The sequence below is a fragment of the Ailuropoda melanoleuca genome, chromosome 16, assembly GCF_002007445.2.
Source record: "Ailuropoda melanoleuca isolate Jingjing chromosome 16, ASM200744v2, whole genome shotgun sequence".
NCBI classification, from domain to species: Eukaryota; Metazoa; Chordata; class Mammalia; order Carnivora; family Ursidae; genus Ailuropoda; species Ailuropoda melanoleuca.
The window spans coordinates 16,977,628-17,005,143 of NC_048233.1; the positions used below are offsets into that span (position 1 = coordinate 16,977,628).

The window sequence follows — 27,516 nt, forward strand, 5'->3', positions numbered from 1 at the left end:
AAGTGTTTGAGTTTCTTCCAAATTTTTCCTTGTGATTGAGTTCCAGTTTCAAAGCATTGTGCTCGGAGAATATGCAGGGAATAATCTCAGTGTTTTGGTATCAGTTGAGACCTGTTTTGTGACCCAGTATATGGTCTATTCCGGAGAAAGTTCCATGTGCATTTGAAAAGAATGAGTATTCTGTTGTTCTGGGATGTAGTGTTCTGTAATATATATGAGGTCCATCTGGTCCAGTATGTCATTCAAAGCTCATGTTTCTTTGTTGATTTTCTGCTTAGGTGATCTGTCTATTGCTGAGAGCGGAGTGTTGAGGTCCCCTACTATTAACGTATTATTATCTATATGTCTCTTTATTCTGGTTAAGAGTTGGCTTGTGTATCTAGCTGCTCCCCTGTTGATGGCATAGATATTTAAAATTGTCATATCCACTGGTTAGATACATCCTTTAAGAATAATATAGTGTCCTGTATCTCTAACTACAGTCTTTAGTTTAAAATCTAATCTGTCTGATAAGAGAATTTCTACCCCAGCTTTTTTTTAATGATCTGGTAGATATCAAGCTCGATTCAGGGGACCAGCTGAAAAAGGGTCCCCTACTCCTCTGCCATCTCCCCCCTCCACAAGACTCATCTTATCCCTCTTCTCTTAACCCCTGCAGTCTCCACCAAACTGGCATCAACCACACCCAAGGCTTCTATCAATATCAGTATCTAGATGATGCATACAAATTTTAATTAAACATTTTATTTTGATATAATTGTAGATTCACATACAGTTGTATGAAATAATACAAAGAAATCCCATGTACCCTTTGCCATTCCCCATAACAGTAACATCTTATAAAATCATAGTATAATATCATAACCAGGATATTGATATTGATTTGGTCTAGATGCAGAAGAATTTCAAAGCCCCTAGTATGCTTTGTTGCCCTTTTATGATCATCTCCACTTTCCTGTCACCCTTGTCCCCTTCCATTCTTATCTCCTGGCAATCACTAATTCGTTCTCCATTTTTAAAATTTTGTCTTTTAGAATATTTTGTAAATGTAATCATATGGTATGTAACCTTTTGGGATTGGCTTTTTCACACAGCATAATTCTCTGGAGAGTCACCCAAGCTGTTCTGTGTATCAATAGTTGTTCCTATTATTGACAAATAATAGTCTATAGTATGGATAAACCACAGTTTAATTATTCACTGATGGAAGGATACCTGGATTATTTCCAGTTTCTAGGTGTTACAAATAAAGCTGCTATGGGGGCAACTGGGTGGCTGAGTCAGTTAAGCGTCTATCCAGCTCAGGTCATGATCTCAGGGTCCTGGAATCGAGCCTCACGTAGGGCTCCCCGCTCAAGTGGGGCATCTGCTTCTTCCTCTCCCTCTCTCTCTGCTCCCCTCCCCCCTACTCATGCTCTCTCTCTCTCTCTCAAATAAATAAACTCTTTTAAAAAATAAAGCTACTATGAACAGTCATGTGCAGGCTTCTATGTGAATATAAATTTTCATTTCTCTGAAACAGATTTCCAAAAATATAATTGCTGGGTTGTATAGTAGTTGTGATGTGGGAAACAAAGGCAAAAGAAAAATTAAATTTCCATACTACTTACAGCCCATTGACAAGTCCTTGAAACAGGAAGAGTGACATTCCTCTAGAAACTCAGCTGCCTTGATGTTAATACTTTGCTTAGGGCAAAACTTGGCTTAACATTATTCTGATCCTCCAGGATCCTGTAAGTCTACTTTAACATATAAAAATTCCTTTGGAAACGTCCTTTATCTCTACCCCCCAAGATATATGTTGACAATCATCCCCCCAGCATATGGCCCACTGATATACATCTGAGGGGCCTCATGACTAGGGTCTTACTAGACACTAATAAATAACCTTTTCCTACCATAACCAACCCCCTCAAGGTCCTGGAAACCTTGCTTCCAAAATTCCTTAGAGACTTACGCTATCCCTAACCCTCCTCCCAACTTGAAAAAGTATGATCAGCCATTCCTCATGACCACAGGGCAGCTCTTTCTGCCCACAGGTCCTGTCCTTGTGCTTTACTAAAACCATCTTTTTTTGCACTGAAGACATCTCAAGAATTCTTTCTTTTGTACATCAGTTGCATGTTGTTGTTGTTTAAGAAACTACCAAGTGGTCTTCCCGAGTAGCTAGAGCATTTTACATTTCCACCATCAATGTCTGAGTGATCCAGTTTCTCCATATCCTTGCCAGCATTTGGTGTCATCATTCACTTTTTATTTTAGCCATTCTGATAGGTATGTCATGAAATCTCATTGTGGTTTTAATTTGTATTCCCCTAATAGCTGATGTTGAACATTCCTTCATGTGCTAATTTACCATCTGCATATCCTCTTCTGTTGTCTCTTCATGTCTTTTGCCAATTTTCTAATTGTATTGTTTGATTTTCTTTTACAGTTAAATTTTGAGACTTCTTTATAGATTATAGTTATTACTCTTCTGCTGGCTATGTGGTCTGCAAAAATTGTCTCCCAGTCTATAACTTGTCTTTTTATTCTCTTAAAAACTCTCTCCATCGCCTTAGATCCCAAAGATTTTCTTCTACATTTTTTTTCTAAAAGTTTTGTAGTTTTACATTTTATATTTAAGTCTGTAATCCATTTTAAATTAACTTTTATATTAGGTATGAAGTTCCAGTCTCTTTTTGCCTAAGAATGTCCAGTTGCTCCAGTATCATCTGATCATTCTTTCTCCATTGGATTGCTTTTGCACCTCCACCAAAAATCAGTTAGACATATTTGCATGAGTTAATTGCTGTTATTTATCCTATTCAAATGATCTCTGTGTCTACCCCTCTAATGCAGGATAGTCGGGAAAAAGGCAGGCAGGGACAAGGGGCTCCTGCCTGAAGAGGAAACCACCCTTAAAAGGATTTTACATCACCCCAGAAGGAACCCTTCACCCCTTCCCACATGATAGGTAGATAACAAAAACCTGCTTGAATGACAGGTGCATGGAGGGTTAATCAGAGTAAAACAACCTGCCAACCAGCCCATAAAGCCCCCTAGACTTAGAAACTCCAGTAGCAATCCTCACGGGTGCCCTCCCTCTTGGGGAGCTTTGTACTATCACTCAGTAACTATGGCTCAATAAACTTTGCTTTGCTGCCTCCACACTTCCTGTGGTCTACCTCTTCATTCTTCAAAACAGCGTGACCAAGAGCTGAGGGCACTCAGATATTTAACAAATAAGATTGTTCACATAGCCTTCCCACATAAATGTTAAATTATCCAACTTTTTAACTGTGTGAACTATGTGTATTTACTGTTGCATCCATTGCAGAATGGCATCGAAATATTGTTTGAGACATTAAGAGTAGATAAAGGAAATTTAAAATAGTGTCTCTCCCCTTCAAAATCACACAGGTCATTTGGGGGGAAAAGTCATAAGACAACTAGAGACTATAAAGAATGAAATATATTAGCTATAGGGCTAAGTTAAAAGATAAAGCAAAGTAGGAGAGAAATCGGCAAGGGACAGGTAAATTAGAGAAGACTTACTAGGAAAAAATTAGGACGTTGGGTGAGAGACAGAGAGAGAGAGAGAAAGAAGCATGGCCAGAAGCAGGAAACAATACAGGTAAGAGGTACAGAAGCAAGAACAAGTAGAGCTTAGGCAAATAATGGTAAAACCACTAATCTGGAAATAAAAACAATAGGATAGTCACAACAAGAAATTTCTGGTAAGGGGCGCCTGGGTGGCACAGCGGTTGAGCGTCTGCCTTCGGCTCAGGGCGTGATCCCGGCGTTATGGGTTCGAGCCCCACATCAGGCTCCTCTGCTATGAGCCTGCTTCTTCCTCTCCCACTCCCCCTGCTTGTGTTCCCTCTCTCGCTAGCTGTCTCTATCTCTGTCAAATAAATAAATAAAATATTTAAAAAAAAAAAAAAAATTTCTGGTAAATTTGTCCAGCTATAAGTGAGAGATTTTTAGCATATGAATTAGAGTGCAGTAACAGTATGGACTCTTAGAGACCAAATAGTTTCCAGTCTTCTCTCTTGCCACAACTAATTTATATCTTAGATTTATAAACTTCAGACATAGTCTCCAATGTATTAATTCTGCGACCTTGGGTTAGGTTCGCATTTGAGCGAACTGATAAAGCACGTCCCAGCTACGACTCTTACAGCTTGTAGGGATGGGATAGGAGTCTGTTTCACATGTTCATCTCTTTCCACTTACAGAAAAATTTTAGTCTAAGTCATTTTAAAAATTGGTCAGAAGTGAGTCATGCAAGTCATATAGAAAAAATGTAGCATTTTATTTTGTTGGACCCACTGAAAATTAAGATTATGATAATATTTAAGCACAGCTAAGATTGGGTCCTTCAATATTATTTTTAGTTTATGTTTTCTCTAACTTAGATATGTTTCTTTTGTATATTTGACTTTCTGCTATGGTGTTTCTTCATCTGATTTATAATGGTGGTTACCATGGAAGGAGGAAACGTGTTATCACATGAACTTAAGCATAATTACAAAACCTTTCCAAGGGAAATCCATTTGGTCAAGCATATGGAAGAAAAAAGGATCTCTATTACATTAGAAAAGAAAATTTCAGGAAGCTGTACAATTTAAAACTCTCTTAAAATTATTTCAAACGTTCCATTCAATATAGTAAATATAGTATAAAGAGTAGGAAAAAATTGGAAAAATTTTATACATAAAAATATTTTTTTTTTCTAATTATGGAAGTCTGGGATATTGCTAAAAGTCTACTTAAATGTTAGTGATAGTGATGACTACACATATTAGTGATATAGAAAAAGTGCTACCAAATTCAAAGTTCCACTTAAGGATTTATGCAGACAAAGAAGTTACATAGAGTTGCTGGGAGTAAAATAAACCTTGAAAGAAGGATGGAAATTTCCTGGCAGCCTTTTTGAAGAGAGTGGGAGATTTAGTTATGACAAGATGCAGCTCTGAGAACCCATTTATTTGTTATTAGTTTGAGAACTAATAATAGTATTTAACATTTGAGTGCTCATTATGTGCCAGACTATGTTCTAACATTTTTATATGCTTTAACCCATTTAATCCTCTCAGAAGTCCCAAGAGTCAAGTGCCCTTGTCTCCATTTTACAGAGGAGGAAATTAAGGCATGGAGAGGACAAGTCACTTGTCCAGAATTACAGAAGTAGTAAGTGCGAGAACACGATTAAAAACCTGGCTGAGAAGGGCCTGCAGTCTGTGCCCTCTGCATAGAGCTTCTAATCATAGCAATTCACAAGTGTGTCGCCCTCTCTATGTGTCAGGCGTTTGTGTGCATTTTTTTAGTAATCTTCACAGCAATTCTAAGAGCTGGGTATTACTTACTGACCTCAGAGATGGGAAAATTGAGATACAGCAGGTCCAGGATTAGAACCCATGATATATGTCCTATTTTCAATAGCTCTGCTTCCAACTTGTCTAAAATACAGGACTGTAAAGTAAATTCATAGCATATAGATTGGATAAATCAAGAGGATTTGAGGCAAACATTTTAAAATTTGGACTTCATTCTTAAGACGCATTCTTCAGTATCAAGGTGCTCAATAAACTTTGTTGAATGAATGAATGACTGAATGAATGAATATAAAGTTAAGATATTGGTACAACAGCCTCCCCTCCAGACAGTCAATGGTAGCATGGATCACTAAAATAAATAAATAAAATAAAATAAAATAATCAAAACCAGACAGAGGTAGATTATTTATTTTCTTTAAAATACTTGTCTGTAGTCAGAATCTACTGATCCAGGTCAGCTATAAAATGCCTGAGTTGTAGCATTCTGATTTGAATATCTACACTTCTTAGAGGTCTAAGTCAGACTAGCAAGATTTTCCATTATATTATATATTTATTCAAATGCTAAGCATACAACAATACAGAACATAATCATTCTTTATTTAAAAAAAAAAAGCTTTCTCAATAGTCCATGACTTTTTTCAATTATTGCTTAGACTAACCTTAATTATATTTAGGCTGCTAGGCTCAAACTTTAAAATATGTTTTATTTCAATTCATTCAAAAATCTTTACTTTTAGAAGCAATGTTTACCCAAAATTTCATTCCCATCTCAAGTGTTTCTAGAGGACCTTAAGCTAAATCAGTATCTGCACCGTTTGTCTCATTATTGTTTTTCACATCACGGAGAAGTGTTTCCAGTACTTCCTCTGCTAATCTCTTAGAAATGCTGTTGCTTCATCTTGGGTCTCTTCATCTCTCAAAGAACATGAGGGAAAAAATGACAAAAATAGAGAAAACAGGATCATTTCTCTGGTCCTTTGTTTTCCTATTTCTTCAATCTTGGGACTATGGGAGGCAATATTATTAACCTACCAACTCATATGTGTTTGCTCATATTTCCTTCTTTCTGATCATTATTTTTATTATTGTGACTAGTGTGAAATGGAATACAGCCCTCCTTTTTTTCCTTACAAAGCATATGACAGTGAATTTAACTTTTTTTTTCATAGATTGCTTTCTAAAGAATTTGTCATTACATATCTTAGCTATTACCTGAAACTTTTTCCCTAAAGAGTCAGTATCTTCTAAGAAAAAAAAAAAAAAAGAAAAAAGAAAACTTAAAACAACAACAACATGAGGCCAAATACATGGTCTGTTCTATTATTTTAAAATTTAGCAGCAATTTAGCAATATAGATTCTGTAAAATTATCTTTGTTACTAATTGGCCTTAGATTAATTTTTAATGGATAATATTTCCATCAAATATAACTTGGAATTAAATATTTGAGACCACATCAATCTATGTAAAATAACTTGTTCTTCCTTCTCTGGTACAGCCTAGCTAGGCTATTCAAACCCTACAATTAGCAAGTTTCTCCAGCTATCCCATAAAGGAGGTGGTTCCATTCTTTAGGGTAGAGAGAAAATAACATAAAAAATTCAAATGAAAATAAGTTGCTGTAAATGCCTAATTGAGTTCTATACACCATTTCTCCTCCTGCTTATGACTGCTGTTGTTTTTGGTTTGTAGGGACCGAGCGCCTTTTATTTTTACTTCAGAGATGGAGTACTTTATTACCGAGGGTGGGAAAAACCCACAGCATTTCCAAGATTTTGTGGAGCTTTGCTGTCAAGCTTATAATATTGTCAGAAGGCATAGTCGACTGCTCTTGAACCTGTTAGAAATGGTAAGTCCCTTGGGGAAACAACAAAAATAATAAGCTTCATTTATGTCTCTCTTTCAGTAGTCTATTTTTGCTAATGGCTTGGCATTCCCCAAAGAGCTATTCAAACCGGAAAGGAATGAACAAACTAAAAGTACCATTGTATAACTTATAAACACATTTCTTAATAATTCATTCCGTTAATTCACAGTTATTGACTCAAACATTTCTATTCACAATAATATTGATGTATTCTGGGGTTATCTCAGTATATTTTGATTAAAGATTAAGGACAGTAATTTAGAATATTGTATCAGTTGTATTGTATTCTAGGATTTTTTGAAAGTACTTCAAAAAATATTCTCTCATTTATACAATATAGCAACCCAATGATGGAGACCAGGCAAGGATTTTTCCTGGCTTCCCTCCTATCTCTGCCTTTTTCCAGATTAAGAAACTGGGGGTCAAAGACAGCTTCCTAGCAACTCAACCAGAGAGTAGTACATTTAATGGTATATATTGGGTCTACTGAGCCATGCTCCTATGCTCTCTGTTGACTTACAGTGGAAAATTTAAGTTTCATTCCACTGTCCAATGTTAAAGAGATGGGGACTAGATATACAGGGTGAGAGGAGAGGTATCTAATAGAAATATCTTTTGGGAGAAGGATGGGGTGATTCCTTTAGGCACATACATACACACTAGTAATTGCAGCAAAATGTAAGAGAGAGACACACCTTTGGTAAATCAGTATGGTGTTTGGAGTCAATGCAATCATAAAAAATAGCTGATTCAGAACCTTCAGATTACAATAATTCTACTAGATGCTGTTAGGGGCACAGACTTCTTACTTAACTCCAATAAGATGATGCTTCTCATCTATCAAGTGAAAATAATAGCATCTACCTTGTAGGATTGATGAATAAATGACCTAATAGTGAATGTTTTGCGTGAACATTTTACTAAGTGTTTTATGTGTATTGATTGATATATGTTTCATAATAACCCTATTAGACATTTAATATAAAGCACCTAGCACAGTGTTGTCATGTTGTAGGGTTCAATTAATTAATTAATTAATTATTTTAATGAAAGATTTTATTTAATTATTTGACACAGACAGAGAGAGAGAGTGAGTGAGAGATCATACGCAGAGGAGTGGCAGAGGGAGAGGGAAAACAGACTCCCGGCAGAGCAGAATTTTCAAGCTGGCTATTCCAGTAATAGCCAGTGATTCCTATTGGTAGATTTGCATTCTCTGTCCCAATTCTATTAGCCCATATTGCAATTATGAGATGGCTTATGGCTCATAATCTGTGTTCATACCACAAAGGAAATGTTACAAGGACTAACTGTGACCTTGACTCCACTTACATATAAATATTTAGGTAGTATCATTCTAATATTCTCTGGGGTTCTAACAGGCTCTGAATCATGAATCCATGAGTTCATGAGCGCTTACTGTATGCCAGAAACTGTGAGGATATATTAACATATGAGACGTAGGCAGCCTTAAAATTTTCAATATGGTAAGGAAGATAAAATTCATGTATATAATAAATGAGGTGTCCAGCATTTTTAAATGTCTATAATGTTATAAATAACTGCATACAAGGAAAAGTACCATACTCTAACAACCACTTGAACCAGCCACAGACATTTTAAAAATAAACCCAAAGTAGAAAAACACAAATACAGATTATGCTGTTTCTCAGGTGACACTAAAATTATGCTGAATAACAAAAGTGAGCATATTAACTAAATGGACAGCCATTTGAAAAAAATGATTGAAAAAGCTATTGGTGGGCTTTTTTTCTCTTGTTTAATAAACTTTTCTACTTACCTAAAAAGAAAACTTTAAGCACATGTGTCATAATACATAAAATAATTATTAAAGTAAAGAGTTTAGGGGCACCTGGCCGGCTCAGTCAGGTAAGTATCTAACTCTTGGTATCAGCTCAGGTCTTGATCTCAGGTTCATGAGATCAAGTCCCGTGTGGGCTCCACGCTGAGCGGGAAGCCTGCTTAAGATTCTCTGTCCCTGGGGCGCCTGGGTGGCACAGCAGTTAAGCGTCTGCCTTCGGCTCAGGGCGTGATCCCGGTGTTATGGGATCGAGCCCCACATCAGGCTCCTCTGCTCTGAGCCTGCTTCTTCCTCTCCCACTCCCTGCTTGTGTTCCCTCTCTCGCTGGCTGTCGCTATCTCTGTCAAATAAATAAATAAAATCTTAAAAAAAAAAAAAAAGATTATCTGTCCCTCTCCCTCTGCTCCTCCCCACTCACATATATGCACACTCTCTCTCTAAAAAACAAAACAAAAAAAACACAAAAACACAAAAAACCTATAACGTAAAGAGTTTATATAATGTTATTTCATTTAAAAGAAGTAGATGGTGTTTTAATCAAGTACCTGAGGTAATTTTTCGTAAAATAATATTAAAATCAAATGTTGAGGGGCGCCTGGGTGGTGCAGCGGTTAAGCGTCTGCCTTTGGCTCAGGGCGTGATCCCAGCGTTCTGGGATCGAGCCCCACATCAGGCTCTTCCGCTGGGAGCCTGCTTCTCCCTTTCGCACTCCCGCTGCCTGTGTTCCCTCTCTCACTGGCTGTCTCTTTCAGTGTCAAATAAATAAATAAAGTCTTTAAAAAAAAAAAAAAAAAGAGCTTAGGCCTTTAAAAAAAAAAATCAAATGTTGAAGGTTTCTGTTACATAGTATACCCAAAAAATCCTCCCTGTGTTCTAATTATTCAAGTCTTGGCTTCCAGGCTAAGGAGGAAATTTTGGCAGTAAAGAGCACTAATTCAGCTTAAGCAAGTAATCTTAGATTTAGACTCTCACAAAAATTGAAACAGACCAGAAGCAATGTGGACCAATTAGACCAATGAGTAAATACATATGAAACATATGTTACATATGTTATTCCCTCTGTTTCTGGTCATTTACCTCTCCAGTCTCTGCTTTTGAGGTTTCTTTCTTATGGGATTCTGTAGATAACCAAAGCATCAGTAAAGGTTTCAGGACCGCATTTTCTCTGGCATAGCTTCCCATAAAATAAAAACTGAATTTAAATTTGTGAAAGATTATTTTCTGCCCATGTGGATAATCAATATTTCCCTCAATTCTTTCAAACTGACTCTTGTTGTATTAACTTCTTTTAAAAGAACTTAATCTACTACTCCATGATCCAGTTCCAACTTGAGAAATGATTGACATGGGTCATAAATTCTATCTTCTGTGAATGGTCAGTATCCAGGATTACGAGTCACAAGTGTTTTGTGAGTCTACTATGGAGTTAATGGCTCATCCCTTGTTGAGAGCAGCATATTTCCAGATATCCACAGTTCTTTTTATTTACTCCTGGGAGAAGCAGGGGAAAAATAATCCATGAAATACCCATCTTGCTTAAAAGCAAAACATCTGTAGGAGACCCAAGAGTGTTGCTGGCTGAATTCACTAACATAAAACCCTGTATTTCATCAGCTTTTCTCTCATTAAAAAATCAATATCAGCTATTATGGAAGACTCCCAAAGAACACAGGGATCATTCACCCAGTTTAAAATGTTTATCACACCCATTATTATATCAGATATTTCCCAGAAGAAATCTCTCTAACTGCTCTATGTGGTGGCATAGAGTGTCTGCTTCCCTAAGCATAACTATCAAAATAGCTTTGGACTTAGTAAGAGGAGAATAGAAGTTGAAAATTTAAAAATGTTCCTGTCCTTTAAATAGGAGCTTACCAGTTTATCACCTGTATCTGTTCGTTACCTATACTAGCCTAACCACCTTTTCCCTTTCCTATTGCCCCAATTAAAGTTATTACCCATGTAATCTAGGCTAAGAGGTACTTGAACCACATCTCTGAGTCAGAGGACAGACATGACTAAGTGGATGCCGGCGTGAGGTCATCCTTACTCCGATGGCAGGGTCACAATACTCAAAGTCTCCTCTCTTAACAAGGGCCAAGTTTGCACTTGTTACCTTTAATCAACCACATAACAAGGAGAGAGCTGGGTTCATCTCCTTTGAAGCCATCTGCACTTGGCAGTTGTAAAATGGGGGTAGGGGAAGTAGGAGGAGTATGTATAGGGCGTACTTATCAAGCAAATGTTTGACAGGGTTCTAAGCAAGGAGGTATGAATTCTGAATGTCCAGAGAAACCAGAAAGCAATTCAGATCTAGGGAAGAAGACTCTTCTTAGCAAATGGGCAATCATAGTCTGAAAAAGGGGAAACTTCCACAATAAGTACACATATGTCTCTAGAACTCTAAGTACAAAACTGAAAATATAAAGCCTAATCTAGACTTTAGTTGCTGCTGGGAATATACCTCTCTATGGTTGATTTTAAGTTTAATAGTCAGGGTTCAACTTGCTACTTCTAGGCTTTTAGTGCCTTACCAGGTCAGAAAATTTTTCATTCATTCATTCATTCATTCACTCATTCATGCATGCATGCATGCACACATTATTTCACAGCCATTCATTCAGTTCTTTTTGCAAGGCAGCATGCTTGGCAATATAAACAATTTAACATCAAATAACAACTCAGTTCTTGTCCTCAAAGGACTTCAAATTGAATGTGATTAACATATATGTGAATAAAACATTGTACTTGAAAGAGGTGTGACCAAGATTGGATTGCTGTACAAAGCAAGCAGTAATTAAATCTTATCAAGAAAATCTGTGGTGCTTCAAGAAGAAAGACATATTTAAGCTGTGCTTTCAGAAGGAATTTCAATAGATACGGAGGGAGAGGAAAGGAATCTTGGCTGAGAGAAAAATATGTGTGTGGAGGCTCGAAAAGCATGCACGTGACCTGTGTTGGAAATAGAGGTAATCAAATGTACCTAGTCTGTGGTACAGAGGACGACCTATATAGCAATAGAGGAAGCGACAGATCACAGTTAGATTACAAAAGACATTTACGACCAGGATGAGGATTTTAGACTTTGATATATAAACACCTGAGAACCTAGAAGTTTCTTTGCTTTTGATGAAGAGAGTACCATCATCTAGCTTGGATTTTAAACAGATTCCACCAGCCCTCCAAATACATCCAATTAATTATCCAACTCTACTTCCTACATACCTTTAAAATCCAATAACTAATCTTTTTTCTTTATTCCTGAACATTATCCTAGTTTAGTCTTTTATTTGGCTCACTTCAGTCCACTTTCCATAAATAACGACCATGATCTTTTGAAAACACAATTCAATTCTTTTCATGCCCATTTAAACACACTAAAAGAGCTGTCTTGCCTTTAGGATAAAGCACAAAACTTTTATATTGCTAAAAGATCTTAACCCTACTTACCTCTTTAGCCCCATCCCTTGTCACCCATCTATAGGACATCTTATGTTCCAGAAGCTTTCCTGGAATTCTTTTTGTGAACTAATGAAAGATGTCTTGCTCTCCTCAGGACGTCTATATATGCTGTTCCCTCTGCCTGGGTGGAGACAGTAGGGAAGGAGAATGGTTTCAAATCCATTTTTTTCTCAATTGAACTTCATCAAGTCAATCACAACTTCACCCATCTTTCCTAACCATATTCTCACTTTATCCTCTATTTTTAGCATTGTTCTTAACTTCCCACTACTGTAAGAGTGCCTTTATTCCAGAACAGGAAATAATTTATCATCTTAGTCATAGAGGTACTGTTGACATTCTCCACCTTCTCCTTCTTCTCCTCCACCTCATGCTCCTCCTCCTTCTTCTTCTTTTCAAAGTTTAAATTTATTTCAGAAAGATCTACTTTTTCTCAAAAATTTTTTCTTTATTTTTGCCTATAACCAAAAACAATATTATCTCTTCAGTCTACATTAGAATATAGACACTGTACGTTTCCAAAGGTTGGCAGAAAGAAATATCTGAGACTTTGTATAATTTTATCTTTACTTCATTGCTTTAATAATCTTTAATAAATGGAAACACCACTTAACCAGGGAAAATTGTGTTCTCAGAGTATGAGTCATAGGGTCATGGAAGAATGTAAGATTAAGAACCAGAGAGATGAGTTTTATACTCTGTGCTTACACGCCATTTGATCTGGACACTTCACTTACACTTTTGGGGGGATTAAGTTTTTCTTCTTTAAAATGGGTATTGCAATATAATTTTTGTGTAAGAATTTGTAAGTGTAAGCCTTTTCTTATTCATTAGCCTTTTGATTGCCCTAGAACATGTTGGGTATTCTTATCTCTACTTTAAAAAAGAAAATGGAGATTCAAAGAGCTTAAGAGATATTATTCATGATTATTCAGATTTTAAAGAGTAGGTCCAGAAATTCTGACACTAGAACTCCTATTATTCTACTGTCCAGTGCTGAGTATGCCTCTTCTACAAAAAGACAAGGTGGGGATGATCATACTATCATGCTTACTTCACTGCTTTATGATGAAGATGAAATTAAAGCATTAATCTGCAAGCACTTTGACAACTTTATTGGTTCTTATCATTATTACTGTTTTATTGCTTCTGTTAGTAAACACAGGAGGTTAAAAAGCATGAATATATTATGTTTACAAGCTGAAAGGCATTGTTATGTAAGTTTAAGTTTATATGTATTTGTAGAATTAACCAAGTAAGCTTAACCAGACTTAACTAAGTAAGATTTGGTTTATGTTTATTCTGAGTTTTTTTGCTTTTGTTTTGTTTACTTTGCTAAGATGCTACATGCAGGATTGCCTGAGCTGGGTGGAATCCAAGACCTGAAATATGTGTATAATAATCTTCGTCCACAAGACACAGACCTGGAAGCAACAAGTCATTTTACCAAGTAAGATTAGCTGTGAATGTTGAGTGTGCATATACTCATGTGTGTAGATACATGTTTCACATTTGAGATGATTTCAGGGTGAAGAATCATTGGTGTAAAGCTGTCATTTCTAGAACCAGCCTGTGTCTTCTTTCCCAGGGGATGCAAAGGGAGCAACGTGAATGTCTAGCAGAAGGCCTTAGTCGGTGTTTCTGTAACATACTATTGTTTGCTACCCAGCCTCTTCATCTAATACACTGCTCTATAAGAGGTCACTAAAAAGAGCAAGGCTGACATAAATAGATTGGTTGTTCTACTTGAACTATGTCCAGGAAAACAATTTAGAAAAAGAGATTTATGATGAGATACGGAGTCACTACTTTCATCTCTAAGGCAATACAAATATTGGAATATTTGGTAACTATCTTCTATTTTTAACCTATTTTTTTATTAAGCAAGTCTGGGAAAACACTAACGCACATCCAAGTAAGAGTCTGGGCAGAATACAGTGAGTATTAATTGGACTCAAAATCATTGTCAAAAGGGTGGTGCATTTTATAACAGAAGATTCCTTTGAACTTCAGTATTTGAATGGATAACATAATTGCTAGCAAATTTTAGGTGCTCAAAAATGTTAACCATAATTATTATCATAGTAAATAGTTTAAGTAGAGAAATACAGTGCTCTTTCCTGTAACTTCTTAATAGTAAATCTTATTTGAGTCTACTTTTTAATTATTCTGATACTTTTAACCAGAAATTTATAAGTGCATATTATACTCTTTTTAATGGATGTATGCTTTGTCCTTCTGAGGAAAACAGTATTTACAATAAAATCTTTCCCACACAATTATTACTTTTTCTCCCCCTCTTCCAGAATGTATAGTTAGGACTCTATTATAATGGAATAATGAGAGTTAATTGGGATATCCTGGATACTTGATGAATTTCATTTTTGCAAAGAATCTCTGTTTTTTGAACTCTAATTGATAGGCTGCTATTGTGGCTGAGTAGAAGCAATACGGCATAATTATAGAATACTAGAGCTTGAAGTGCCCTTATACTTTATTTACTCTGACAATAAATATGCAAATGAGGAAAGTGAGATTCAAAGAATTTAAGGTCTTGCTCCCGAGTAAAGAAGTAGTAAGAAACAGAGCTAGGATTAGGGACCACAGCTAGGACTTGAATCCCCTGGTCTAGGGTTTTTTGACATTCACTATTGCAAACTATGTGATATCATTAAGGAACCCCAGGCAGAGCCCTTGCCAAAAATATACCTTCCTGCTACCTAATTTGTTTCTGAAATTCTACCATTAGAGATTCTTTAGTGGAGACTGGTAGGTTTTTTGAGTCTTGCAAAATGCCCTTTAATAGTAAAAGTTATCTCTGAAGGAAGCATTTGCTTATGTCCTCTTAGAAAGCTACAAATATTAGTTGACAATTGTTTGTGGCCAAAGACACTAGCTTGAAGATTTTCTTAAGTGTTTCAGGTCCCTGGTTTTATGGATAAGGAGCTCTCAAGTTGCCTCAACTAATGGGGCCAGGGGATTTGTGTGAGAAATCTCAGGGAAAGGCTAACAGCCTGCCTCAAGAAGAGCAGAAGGTCTTCTGTCCCAGAGCCTGGAAGGTCCTTTGGAGTTCAAGACAGCTCTGGGATCTCATCAGCAGGAAGCAGCCTTTCACTCTAGCTGCTCACCCCCAGTCTAGTTAATTCCATCCTAAGGTCACATGGTACCAAAAATAGCCCCCTCAGGCTATTCCATTAGGATCTGAGTGGGATACCTTTCTTTAAAGTGAGCTGCTACACAACAGGCACAATGATTGATGTGTCAGTGGAAGCCGGGCGGGGAGACAGAGGAGGAGCACCGAGAGGTCCAGAAAAGGTGGAGGTTGGAAACATGTGATTAGGCTAAAGCCTATGTTTGTGTGTCATTGTTTAGACAGTGTACAAATAGTCCCTACTAGCATTTAAAGCAAAGGAAAACAAACAAACAAACTATATATTAGATGAAGAAAAGCTCTTTCAGGCCCTGGCCACAGGAAAATATAGATAGGCTTTATTTGTCTGCCAGAGTTCCATCCCTCCACATTTCCTGACTTCAGCTGACACATCTAGATCTGTAAAGAGCAGAATCTTAGATATGGGTGAACTTGCCTATGTTGACTTATCTCCTCTTCCTATTCAAGAGATTGTGAACCAATATGGGAAGTAGATCTGAAGCAACTAATCTCCTAGCAGTGAGCTAGACCTCATTATCCTGCCTGCATATCTCTGCCAGGCTAATTTTCTCACTTCCAGGTGTTATGTAGTATGTTCTGTTAATTAAACTTCTTTCTACAACTTTATGGTAAAAAACTTGTTCTCCATTGCAGACTTAAAAAGCATCTATTCAACTAAATGAGGGCACATTATTTCTTTGTTCAAAAATTGTCTTTGACTTGCTATTTCCTACCTCTTAGTTTTCAGGACCTTATGATCCGATTGTCTTGATTATCAAGGTTTATCCACCCCACCTCCATCATTCCCAAATGAGTCCTCTTCTTGGGTAGATAACTTTCTCAATATTCATTCATTCCTCTTTTGTCTATTTAATGCATCAGAAGTGCTTCCAAGGAATCATAAAATTACTGGAATAGAGGGGGGAGTCTGATCTAACTTTCAGTTCTACCTATCTCTTGACATGCTGGACCATTCGTACCTCATCCATGAAACCTTCTCAGATTATTCTAGTAGTGACTAGTCTTTTCTTCTATAATTCTATAGAACATGTACTATTTCCTGCTATACTTAATTTATTACTAAATTACATGCTGTCTAGTATATCACCTTAATATACTGGTTGGTTATACCTGTTTCTCCCAAGTAAAATAGGGGATGTATTCCCATTTGTCCACTTTCAAAAATATCTGAATGTGAAACAAGTTTTATTCCCGTTAAGATATATTTAGAAGTTTAACAAAAAATGCAATGGAAACATCAAACATTAAGTTTATAAAAGTTATGTAATGATGGCTAACATTTAACATAGTACTTTTTATGTATCAGGCCCTGTTCTAAGTGCTTTTCATATAGTAACTTGTTTAATCATCATAACAAGTCTGTGAGATAATATCATTTTAATGTACATTTTTAGATTAAGACATTAAGACCTCAGAGAGGTTAAATAATTTGCCAAAGGATATAGCCAGCTGTAGACAGAACCACAATGTGTATCCAGGGGGTTATGCTCCAGAGTGTGGGGTCTTAAACCCTACCCTGAGTGCTCAAAACCATCTCTCTCATATGCAGGCTCTTGGGATAGGCTGGTTCATAATTCAGACCATAGTTTTCTCAAGGTTCCTTAGAGCCCAGTTTGGCTACAGTTTGAACAAAGTAGATGTTTTCTCAGGCAATAATCTTCATATCCTGAATAACCCAAGCTTTGATGGAGGACAGATGTCCCTTCCCAGTACTATCTCTCTGCCATCACCAGGTGTCCTTTGGATGTTTGGTTTAAGATCTGCTATAATTGCTACCCCAGGGGGCCACCATGGGATAATTTGACTAGTGACTCCAAGATAGTCACCCTCTTTCCTCTTTCTGTTTTGGCCCTTTACCAGATTCCTTGAACCTCTCTCCATTTTTCCCCTTGTCTGCTCAGAGAAAGGAGATTTTGGGGAGCTCATGGGAGCATGAGACTCACTCTCCCTTTAACTTCCAAGAGCCTGTCTCAGTAATATACTTTATTCTATAATCTCAATCACATACCGTTATTTTTAGATATGATTTAATGTGTTTTTGAGTTTGCCTTTCCACCTGTTCTCTAAATTACTTGGTAAGTAAATGTAGATCAAACGTTGAGGATCTTTTCTATCACACAGCACAGTGAAGAACCTGTTATGGAGATTCAAGAAACCTCAATTAATTGTGACTGTGACTCTTACCATTTTAAAAAGTTACTTACGATCTTTACAACTGATTACAGGATAGTTCTTTTGTCAATACTTAATGTATAGAGTGAATTTATAAAAGTAGCCTGAATAATTAAAAACAAGAGTGGAACTTTAAATGACATGATCCACATGATTAAAATAAATGTTAAAAATAATGTGCACTTGTTTACTTTTACTTTTCTATGTAAATAATATTGTTATCTTAAGCTTTGTTCTCTGACATCACATGGATTTCAAAACTTAAGGAGGTACTTGAAGAGTAGACGTCAGTGCACATAATTTGCCAAAAGAGAAATGAAGTTATGTAATGGGTTCAGCATTAGTGTTCGTTCTTCAATGAGTGGCATTAACTCTTTAAATATACTTACGAGCGCTCCTGTATGTTCAAAGTCCCTGATCTTTTTGTTTTGACGGGCTAAAAGTGCTTTATGCTGCTGTTTATTCTGATATTACTACTAAGAGAGAAATAAAAATAAGATAAGAAAAACCACCTTCTACCACCACCACCACCAAGCTCACAGATCTGGGTCATGAATGAGGACTAAGCCATCTGAGACACTGTATGTGTGGCTACCTAAGTCCCTCGTCCCAACTACAGTATTAACATTACAAGGCTACCCTCTTGCCATTGTTTAAGGAACATTTTTTGAGAGACATTTTTTCTTGAAAGAAAAAAATGGCTTTTCCTGCCTCTCCAAGAGAGTAATCAATTTATGAACAATATAGGATCCTACCTTATTCTTGGGTATTCACATTCAGGGTTTAGAGCTGATCATGAGTTTCAGAAGATGCTGTACTCCACATGGCATTAAAAATTGTATTACAATTAATGGTATTTAGAGGAAAATGAGAATAAAATTGGCTTACTGGCCACAAAGGTTTTTCACAGCACTGCCAACTCCTCTCTCTGCTTCCCTTACTTTTTTCTACTCACCTTACAGCTGAGTAGTGTTGAATAGAATCAAGAAAGTCTCAGGACTCAGTGCCTGAAATTGACACTCTCATGTAATATCTCTGCCGAGCCCACTGTGAGGCAACAAAGGCAACGATCCATTAAAATGTTGTCCGAATGGGTTATTTTAGAATTTTCAATCACTTTCAAACCTCGGGTTAGCTGTCCTCAGAAACAGATAACCTATTTCACAGACCAGACTGGGATCATTAAGCATAAACTTTCCTGCCTACTTCCCCTCCCACATACAGATCATGCTTTTCACTTCATCCATTTTCTGCTCCAAAAATGGGAGAGGAAATTTTCCGTGTATTCCCAGATATTCCATGTGGCCTGCCACACAGATTCTTTGGTTTAGTAAGTGTAAGATCTCCTGCCCTTTGGCTAAAACTAAAGTCAGCTTGAAGCAAAACACAAAACTCCAAACTTAAAAAAAAAAAAATTATTTGTATTAGTGAGGTATTTTGGTAGCAAGAACCAACGATTCTATCTGATATCCTTAGAGAAAAGGGTATATATGGACTCAAACTATAACCTAACAAATCCCAGAAACCAGTGGGACCTGGCTAGTTTCCAATGGAAACAAAGGCCTTCTACTCTGTTTACTCTACCTCTTTGCCCTTTGGCCAGTATTCTCTAGTCTAAATTCCAGAGAGAGACAGTCTAATTGACTTAACTAGTTGCTTTTGTCCCAAATGGACAGGATCTTTCACGCAAAGCCATCATGGATTCTGTTGCCCATCCTTACACCTATCATGGATCACCCCTTGACAGAGAACAGCATAGAGTTTCTTCTCTGAACTTTGAGCTTTAGAGAGAACATCTTAGTTATGAGGGGGCACTCATAACTGCAGAACAGGCAGGATGACTGTCCCAACAAGTACAACTATAAAACCACTGGAAATGTTGATGACATCCGGAAAGAGTGCTCCTGGACTCCTCCTAACAGAGCCAGAGTCTCTGAGCCACCTACGGTGTGCAGACATGATGCCGGAAAAGCCCAGTGTTTCTGTCATTCCTCCTTAGTTATGTTTCGTGGCTACAGGGTGAATGCGCTCATGTGACTCAAAATACAGTTCGATGACTGTTTGTCTGTTTCTCTTCAAAACTGAGAAAGAAAATACAGGACAGGGATGCAGATCCCTGGATTTTTTTATCATTAAATTTTCTTGATGCTCTTTTAGTACTTTGCAAATTGTTATCTCATGGGTGGTTGTAATTCCATAAATATGGGTCAAAGTTTTCCTTTGGCTTAGATTAATCATTGATACCCACAGAAATAAATCCTCACAAGAAAAACAAACAAAACAACAGAACCTAGAGGAATTAACAATCATGATGTCCAACTTTCCCTAAATCAAGAAAGCAGATTTCAAAGAGAAATACAAACAGGTAGAAGTTTCCCTTTCATTGCAGAAGTCTCCCATTTAAAAAAAAAAAAAATGAATTATAAAAACAAATCTGAACTAAATTGACTTTATAAACTACTTTTTTTAACTGCAGACATAATACTTTTTGCAATACTGTATTTCCTAAGTTGCGTGACACAGTCACATTCATTATAATGTTTGATAGCTTGGCTGCTGTTCTAAATTTCTGCAATAGAAGACTCTCTGTTTTTGAATTACATATGCTACACTGAGAATTTGCCCGATTTCCCTAAATATCAAATCATGATACACCTTAGCTATTAGCTTTTAAAAAAAGATATTTTAACTCTTCGGGAAACTATCAGTCTAAAGGTTAAGAGCATTTGGAAAGTTCAATGTGCCCACCAAGAGTGCCAGAACTCATTAGTTACAAAAGATGAATAGTCCAGATGGCGCTGTTTCACAACAGCTGCTAACCCCACAACAACTACCTGCATTAGCCTATCCTCACTGGTATTCCTGACCCTGTGAGTTACACATAACTGAAGTCATTTACTATTTTCGAATATATTTTTTTTCACATTTTAAAGACTCTTATTACCTTACTTATAGCACCATTTTATCACTATGGATTTTTCTGTATTATTGCATGTTAAGACTTATTTTCCTGCTTTGTGTAAGATTTCATCTTAATACCACCAATAAAATAAACTGGTATGGGGGCGGGGGTGGTAGGAATAGAAACTTGGAATATCATTTCACTGGCATAATACTTATACATAATAAGACCGGTCCATCAACTTTTTTCTAGTCCCTTTCTTCCATTTGCTCTGATTTGGTTGGTTTTTCTAGATAGCCTCCCTAAGAAAGTGTAAGAATTACTTATTGATAGTCAAGACCATGGAGCCTAGAGTTCTTGTTTGTATGCAGAGTTAGGTGCTAGTGATGACATTTACATAAGGCTAGCTAACCTTGTAGGTACATTTTGAGGACTTCAAACTTTAACTTGGAGAACAGCAGTTTTTCTCCTTTTTTTGTTTTGTTTTTGTTTTGTAAGCCAAGTTCTAAACGATGAAGCAAGAGAAAAGAAAAAAAAAAAGGAAGAAAAGGAAGAAAGATAAACCTAAAGCTGCCCCTTGTTTTAACCGTTCTCTAATTTCTCTTTTGTAGGATTTCAGGAGTTTACTACAAGTCATTTTCCAAAAAAACCATAAATCTACACATTTGTTTTCTTTTGTATCCATCTATCTGTGGTTTGCTACCTTTTGGGCTCATATATATTCATTTCTTTACTTATTTGGTAGTAAGCTTTCTGAAATAATATTTGCATAATATTATTCTATTTCCAATTACTTTTCATATGTTATCTAATTCAATTCTATCGACAGTCTTGGGAGAATGGCATGGTTTAGTCATCACCTATGTTTTATAGATGAAACAACTGAGTCCCCTGGAAGCTAATTGACTTTCTTGAGATCTCGGGCAGAACTAATAAGTGAGTTCAATATAGAACAAAATTGATTTCTTGCATAATAGATGCTCTTCCCAGGACCTTAAGCAAAATCACATGATAATTTTTCACATGGTGAAAACTCCTGCATGTGAAATTCCTAATGCTCTGATAATCTCAGATAAATATAAATGTTTTTTTAACTTTAGTGTCTTTAGGTTAGGTGAAAGAATATGGTAAGAAAATATCTAAACATCTAAATGTTTGACAAGAAAATATCTAAATGCAAATAACCATGTATCTCAAATTAGGGTACCAGGCATCAAAACCACAAGGATTAGCCTGAGATATTATTTCATAGTATCTATTTTATTTAAAAAGTTAGAAAATGAAGCTTAAATTTTCGTGTTCGCACATATGTGCATACATGTGCACCCAAGGTTATCTCTTTTTCATGTCAGAAAATCTTGAATTTTTAAAAATAAAAATGCAGAGAGAGGAACTTTTTTATTGTATACCAAGGATGCATCAGCAGTGATTATTCACTGAATTCATTTCAGAATGGTATTGGTTTTTTGGTTAAAAAATATGGGTTTGAATACTTATTGTTCCAGTATAAACTTCTAACAAAATAGGAATTATCTTGATAGCACACTTTACAGGCTTATATGTGAGAAAGTGTTGGGCAGGTATTTTAGAGATTACAGATTCAACATTGAACTATTATTTTTCTTCATGGAGTAAAAGAAATTATGGGGCGCCTCGGGGCTCAGTCAGTTAAGCGTCTGCCTTCAGCTGAGGTCATGATCCCAGGGTCCTGGGATCAAGCCCCACATCGGGCTCCCTGCTCGGCGGGGAGCCTGCTTCTCCCTCTGCCTGCCAGTACCCCTGCTTGTGCTCTCTTTCTCTCTCTGTCAAATAAATAAAAATTAAAAAAAAAAAAAGAAAGAAATTGTGACAAAGTTGTATTAAGTCATTATTCCCTCTGAATCTAAGAATGACTCACAAAGCTGGACAGTCAGTAACTCCAATATAAAAAGAAAAAGTAGTGTGTTTATCACACATGAATATGAAGTTTGGAGGTTAGATGAAGAATTCATTCATGGGGAGTATGAGTCACTTGACACTCTTCTATTTATATATGATAAAATTACAGAGTCAATGGTAAAATAAGAATGTTCTTATGCAAATTCCTTCATAGATAAAGTCTTTTGAGAAATATTTCCCTGAGACTATTTAAGAGACTGACTGGTAAAACAGGTATTTTATCAAACTACAAAATGATATAAACAACTTCAGCAATAGAAATATGCTCTTGAAATTTCCATCCTGTTGCCTCAGAAACTTCGCTCAACTGCCGTTGCACAGCGTTATAGACACCTCTCCTCGGTGGTTATTCTGATGTGACTCACAAAGCAGTGAAAAACTTTTGCCCCTTACAGTCACATATTAATATAAATGTGAGCTCAAAAAATATTACAATATTTAATCTAAGGAAAAAAAAAACTACTGTTGTCTGTCTGTATGTTGAACCTGATGTGGAAGATCAGACCACCTGGATTCAACCCAGTTTCCTAAGACTGATAAACTCAATTGTGCGTTCACACGCACACATAACTAGGAAACCTCTTAGTAGCAGTTGTTTCTAATGATAAGAAATTTAAAATATTTATGTCATATGAAAAGGTTAATATGCTATGAAACAGATTAGATTTTGTACACATTTTTAAGATAGGATCTAAAGCTTGAGATTCTATGGTTATTGTATAACCCTTTAGACTATGTTCCCTGGCTATAAAAAATACTGTTAAATGTTTTTCTAAGGGTTGTTTTTATGAAAAAATTAAAGAATCATTATTTTAGTGCCTTTATTCCACCTAAGAATTGCATGCTAAATCTATTTATTAGTTAATCTTAAAGACAAATTTGAAAGATTGTTTTTATAAATAATCCACAATGAGAGCAAAGACTTGGGAATCAGATAAACATGAGTTGAAATTTTCAGTTACTACTTTCTAAATGATGTCACCTTTGGTATTCATTTAACCTTTCTTGTTGTTGTTGTTGTTGTTGTTTTTTGATCTATTGCTAAAATAATTTTACTGCTTCCCTATAAAGATGAAAAGATTAACATAAGGCATCCAATGCAGTACTTGCCAAAGTATATATACTCCCTGAGAGCAGAAATCTGATTTCTCTCTACCTCTATGTCCCAGCACATAGAACAGTGCCTGACAGGGAGTTAGAAGCGTTTAGCAGGATGATCTGGAGGTTTCCCCTAAGAAATTTAAGAACTGGGTCCTTCCAATTGCTGCTTTGCACCTGTAATATGAGGATACTCAAAATATAATCCTGCTGATGCTGCCATTAAACAAAATAAATCATAGGGCTACCAACTGCATAAATCAGATCCTTGCAGAGGCCCAAAACCTCCTACTCTCAGGTCCCCAGTCCCAAACTGGGTCATATTTAACAGTGCTATTTTATCTGAGCTGTTAAATCTGTCACCCATGAGATAGGAGATAGATTTAGGTGAAAGTCTACCCTAAAACTATAAGCTTTTCATAAAAGTTCATCCTTCATCTCGAGTCTTCTTACATCTTAACTGTTGGGCAATGTAAGAGTAAGGCATGGACATAGTTGAGATTTTGTGCAGGTGAGCACATCAGAACTTAGGATTTATGGTTCATAACTAATCTTTATGAGAAGTGAGTACACACAGTCACCCTAGAGTTTCCACCTCAACACATGAAATATGTTCAGTACATATTTGTTGAATGAATGAATGAATGGTTGGGTCTCCATAAATCATGATTAACATCATATTCATACTACTGTTATTATCTTTGCTCTTTAAACTATGAATGAGAAAAGAAATAAATGTTTTATACTATACAATATACCCATAAATTCATAAAGTCAAAGAATATCTTTAGAAACTTGAACAGTGTGGAAATGAGTAATGATCAGAGTCATATTTTAGCTTTCTTAGCAAATTTTGGCCTAGATTGATGTATAATAATGTAAAATTTTGGATTTATTTGAAAGAGTCTAATACCAGAACAAGATAAATGGGTTTGAAGCTTTATAAAATTGAGGAGAAAATTGTTAAACGTTATTGAACTACATTGTTAACACTGAGGACATGGCAGATTAGTCTAAAAAAGGCATTGCATGATAACTTTGATAGATGCCAACCCAGAAAAGTAGTATTTAATTATATTCAGCATCCATGCCTCTTAGAAAATTTTAGTAAGCTCAGAATAGAAGGAAACTTAGATAATCACCATACTTTTTTTTAAAGATTTTATTTATTTATTTGACAGAGAGAGAGGCAGTGAGAGAGGGAGCACAAGCAAGGGGAGTGGGAGAGGGAGAAGCAGGCTTCCCACTGAGCAGGAAGCCCCCCCATGCGGGGCCTGATCCCAGAAGGCTGGGATTATGACCTGAGCTGAAGACAGATGCTTAACGACTGAGCCACCCAGGTGCCCCAAACATCATACTTTTAAAAGTGGAAAATTGCAAGTATTACCATTAATGTCCGGAAAAAGATAATAATACCTTTATGTTGATAAGTAAAGCCCTATGTTTAAGTTTTATTATATTGTTATTTTCCATTTGAATAAGACAACAAATAAAATAATCCAAGAGAATTAAAAAAATGGAATAACAAGAGTTCAGTAAAGTAAGTAGTTACAAAGTAAACAATCAAGACTGTAGTAAAAAAGATTAAAGAGGAAATGTTATATGATCACCTCAGTGATACAGAAAATGTGCCTAGTAAAATTTAGAATTACTTGCTTCTTAAAAACTGCAGAAATAGAAACGAATGTCCTTAGCTAAAACCGAACAGAAAACATTATACTTAATGGTGAAATACTGGAAACTTCTTGGTAATCAGGAACAAACCAAAAATGCTTGCTATCACCACTTCCGCTTAACATTTATCTTAGCAGTGCAGAGGTATCAATAATCTACCATGCTTACCGGGTGCGTGTCTTAATATTGTAAAGATGCTAATTCTCCCCAAATTGAATTATACTTTCAATACAATACCACTCAAATCCTTATACATTTATTTTTTGTATATGTGAGCTTAATAAGCCAATTCAATGGAAGAAGATATTTGTAAATGACATATCTGATTAAAGGGTTAGTATCCAAAATCTATAAAGAACTTATCAAACTCAACATCCAAAAAACAAATAATCCAGTTAAGAAATGGGCAGAAGACATGAATAGACACTTTTCCAAAGAAGACATCCAGATGGCCAACAGACACATGAAAAGATGCTCAACATCACTCATCATCAGGTAGATGCAGATGAAAACCATGATGAGATACCACCTCACACCAGTCAGAATGGCTAAAATCAACAACACAAGAAACAAGTGAGGATGTGGAGAAAGGGAACCCTCCTGCACCGTTGGTGAGAATGCAAACTGTTGCAGCCACTCTGGAAAACAGTTTGGAGGTTCCTCAAAAAGTTAAAAATAGAGCTACCCTATGACCCAACAATTGCACTACTAGGTATTTATCCAAAGGATACAAAAATGCTGATTCAAAGGGGCATAGGTGCCCCAAAGTTTATAGCAGCATTATCAACAATAGCCAAATTATGGAAAGAGCCCAAATGTACATGAATGAATAAAGAAGAGGTTATATATATATATAGACATACAATGCAATATTACTCTGTGATCAAAAAGAATGAAATGTTTCCATTTGCCACAATGTAGATGGAACTAGAGTGTATTATGCTAAGCAAAATAAGTCAGAAAGACAAATATATGATTTCCACTCGTGTGGAATTTAAGAAACAAAAAAGGTGAACATAGGGGAAGGGAAGGAAAAATAAAATAAGATAAAAACAGAGAGGGAGGCAACCATAAGAGACACTTAAATATGGAAAACAGACAGGCTTGCTAGAGAGGTGGTGGGTAGGGGGATGGGCTAAATGGGTAATGAGCATTAAGGAAGGCATTCGTTGGGGGTATTTGATGCGCACTGGAGGTTATACGTAAGTGATGAATCACTAAATTCTACTTCTGAGACAATACCACACTGTATGTTAACTAACTTGAATTAATAAAATAAAATAAAAATAGAATACATTTGGGAGATTAAAGGGTGAAATGATGAAAAAACAATACCTAAAGAAGAAGAGGATAAAAGAGCTTGTGGATTTCAAGACTTATTATAAGTTCCAGCTTTTGAGGAAGTGTAGTATTGTCCCAGAAATGGACAAATGACAAGGACAACACAATAAAGAGGCCAAAAGCTGGCCTAGGCATATATAGAGAGCCTTAGTATTGGACAAAATTGAATCCATAAGGAAAGAATAGTCTTTGCAATAAAAAAAAATTGGTTAGATTTAGGACTGTACATCTATACTTTCAGATACTGTGTGGTCATTTCAAAAATAGGTCTAACTCTGTGTTCTGAATTAGAAAGGTTGTTCATTCAGCAGATATTTTGGGGCCACTTACTATGTACCACTTACTATAAAATTTTTCTTCCAAAATGTATTACGAAGTTAAAATAGCAGATTTCAGCATTGCATAGAATTGTGGTTTTTGACTCCTGTCTTTTTTACTTCTATCTCACACAACATCACAATCCTTACAAAATGTTGCTCTTTTTATCCGTCTAATTTCGCTCTTCCCTTCAGCCATTCTTTGTCATCTGCCAAACACCAGTCACCCATCTACCTCTGAGTTTCTGGACTAGCAGTTGCTTCTGCTTTGAATGTCCTCTATCAGAAATCCCCATGGCCTACGCTCTTGGCAAATCAAGGTCTGTGTCAAATCATTCAGCTCTTTTTTCAGTGAGATTACCCATTGCAGCCTTGTATTCCCTATCTACAATTTCTATTTTAGTGTTCTTTGTAGCATATATTGCTTT

The 27,516-nt window shown here is 36.2% G+C and overlaps 1 protein-coding gene across 2 annotated transcripts in view; it reads left to right on the forward strand.

The window, feature by feature from the left end:
• The window catches only part of PIK3C2G (phosphatidylinositol-4-phosphate 3-kinase catalytic subunit type 2 gamma), a 358,071-nt gene that overhangs the window by 256,856 nt on the left and 73,699 nt on the right, over nucleotides 1-27,516 (forward strand). For both annotated transcript variants that reach the window (XM_034645915.1, XM_011228226.3), the window contains 2 exons: nucleotides 7,016-7,172; nucleotides 13,815-13,924. In XM_034645915.1, the coding sequence (XP_034501806.1) occupies nucleotides 7,016-7,172; nucleotides 13,815-13,924 (267 nt within the window). The remainder of the gene's footprint in view (nucleotides 1-7,015; nucleotides 7,173-13,814; nucleotides 13,925-27,516) is intronic.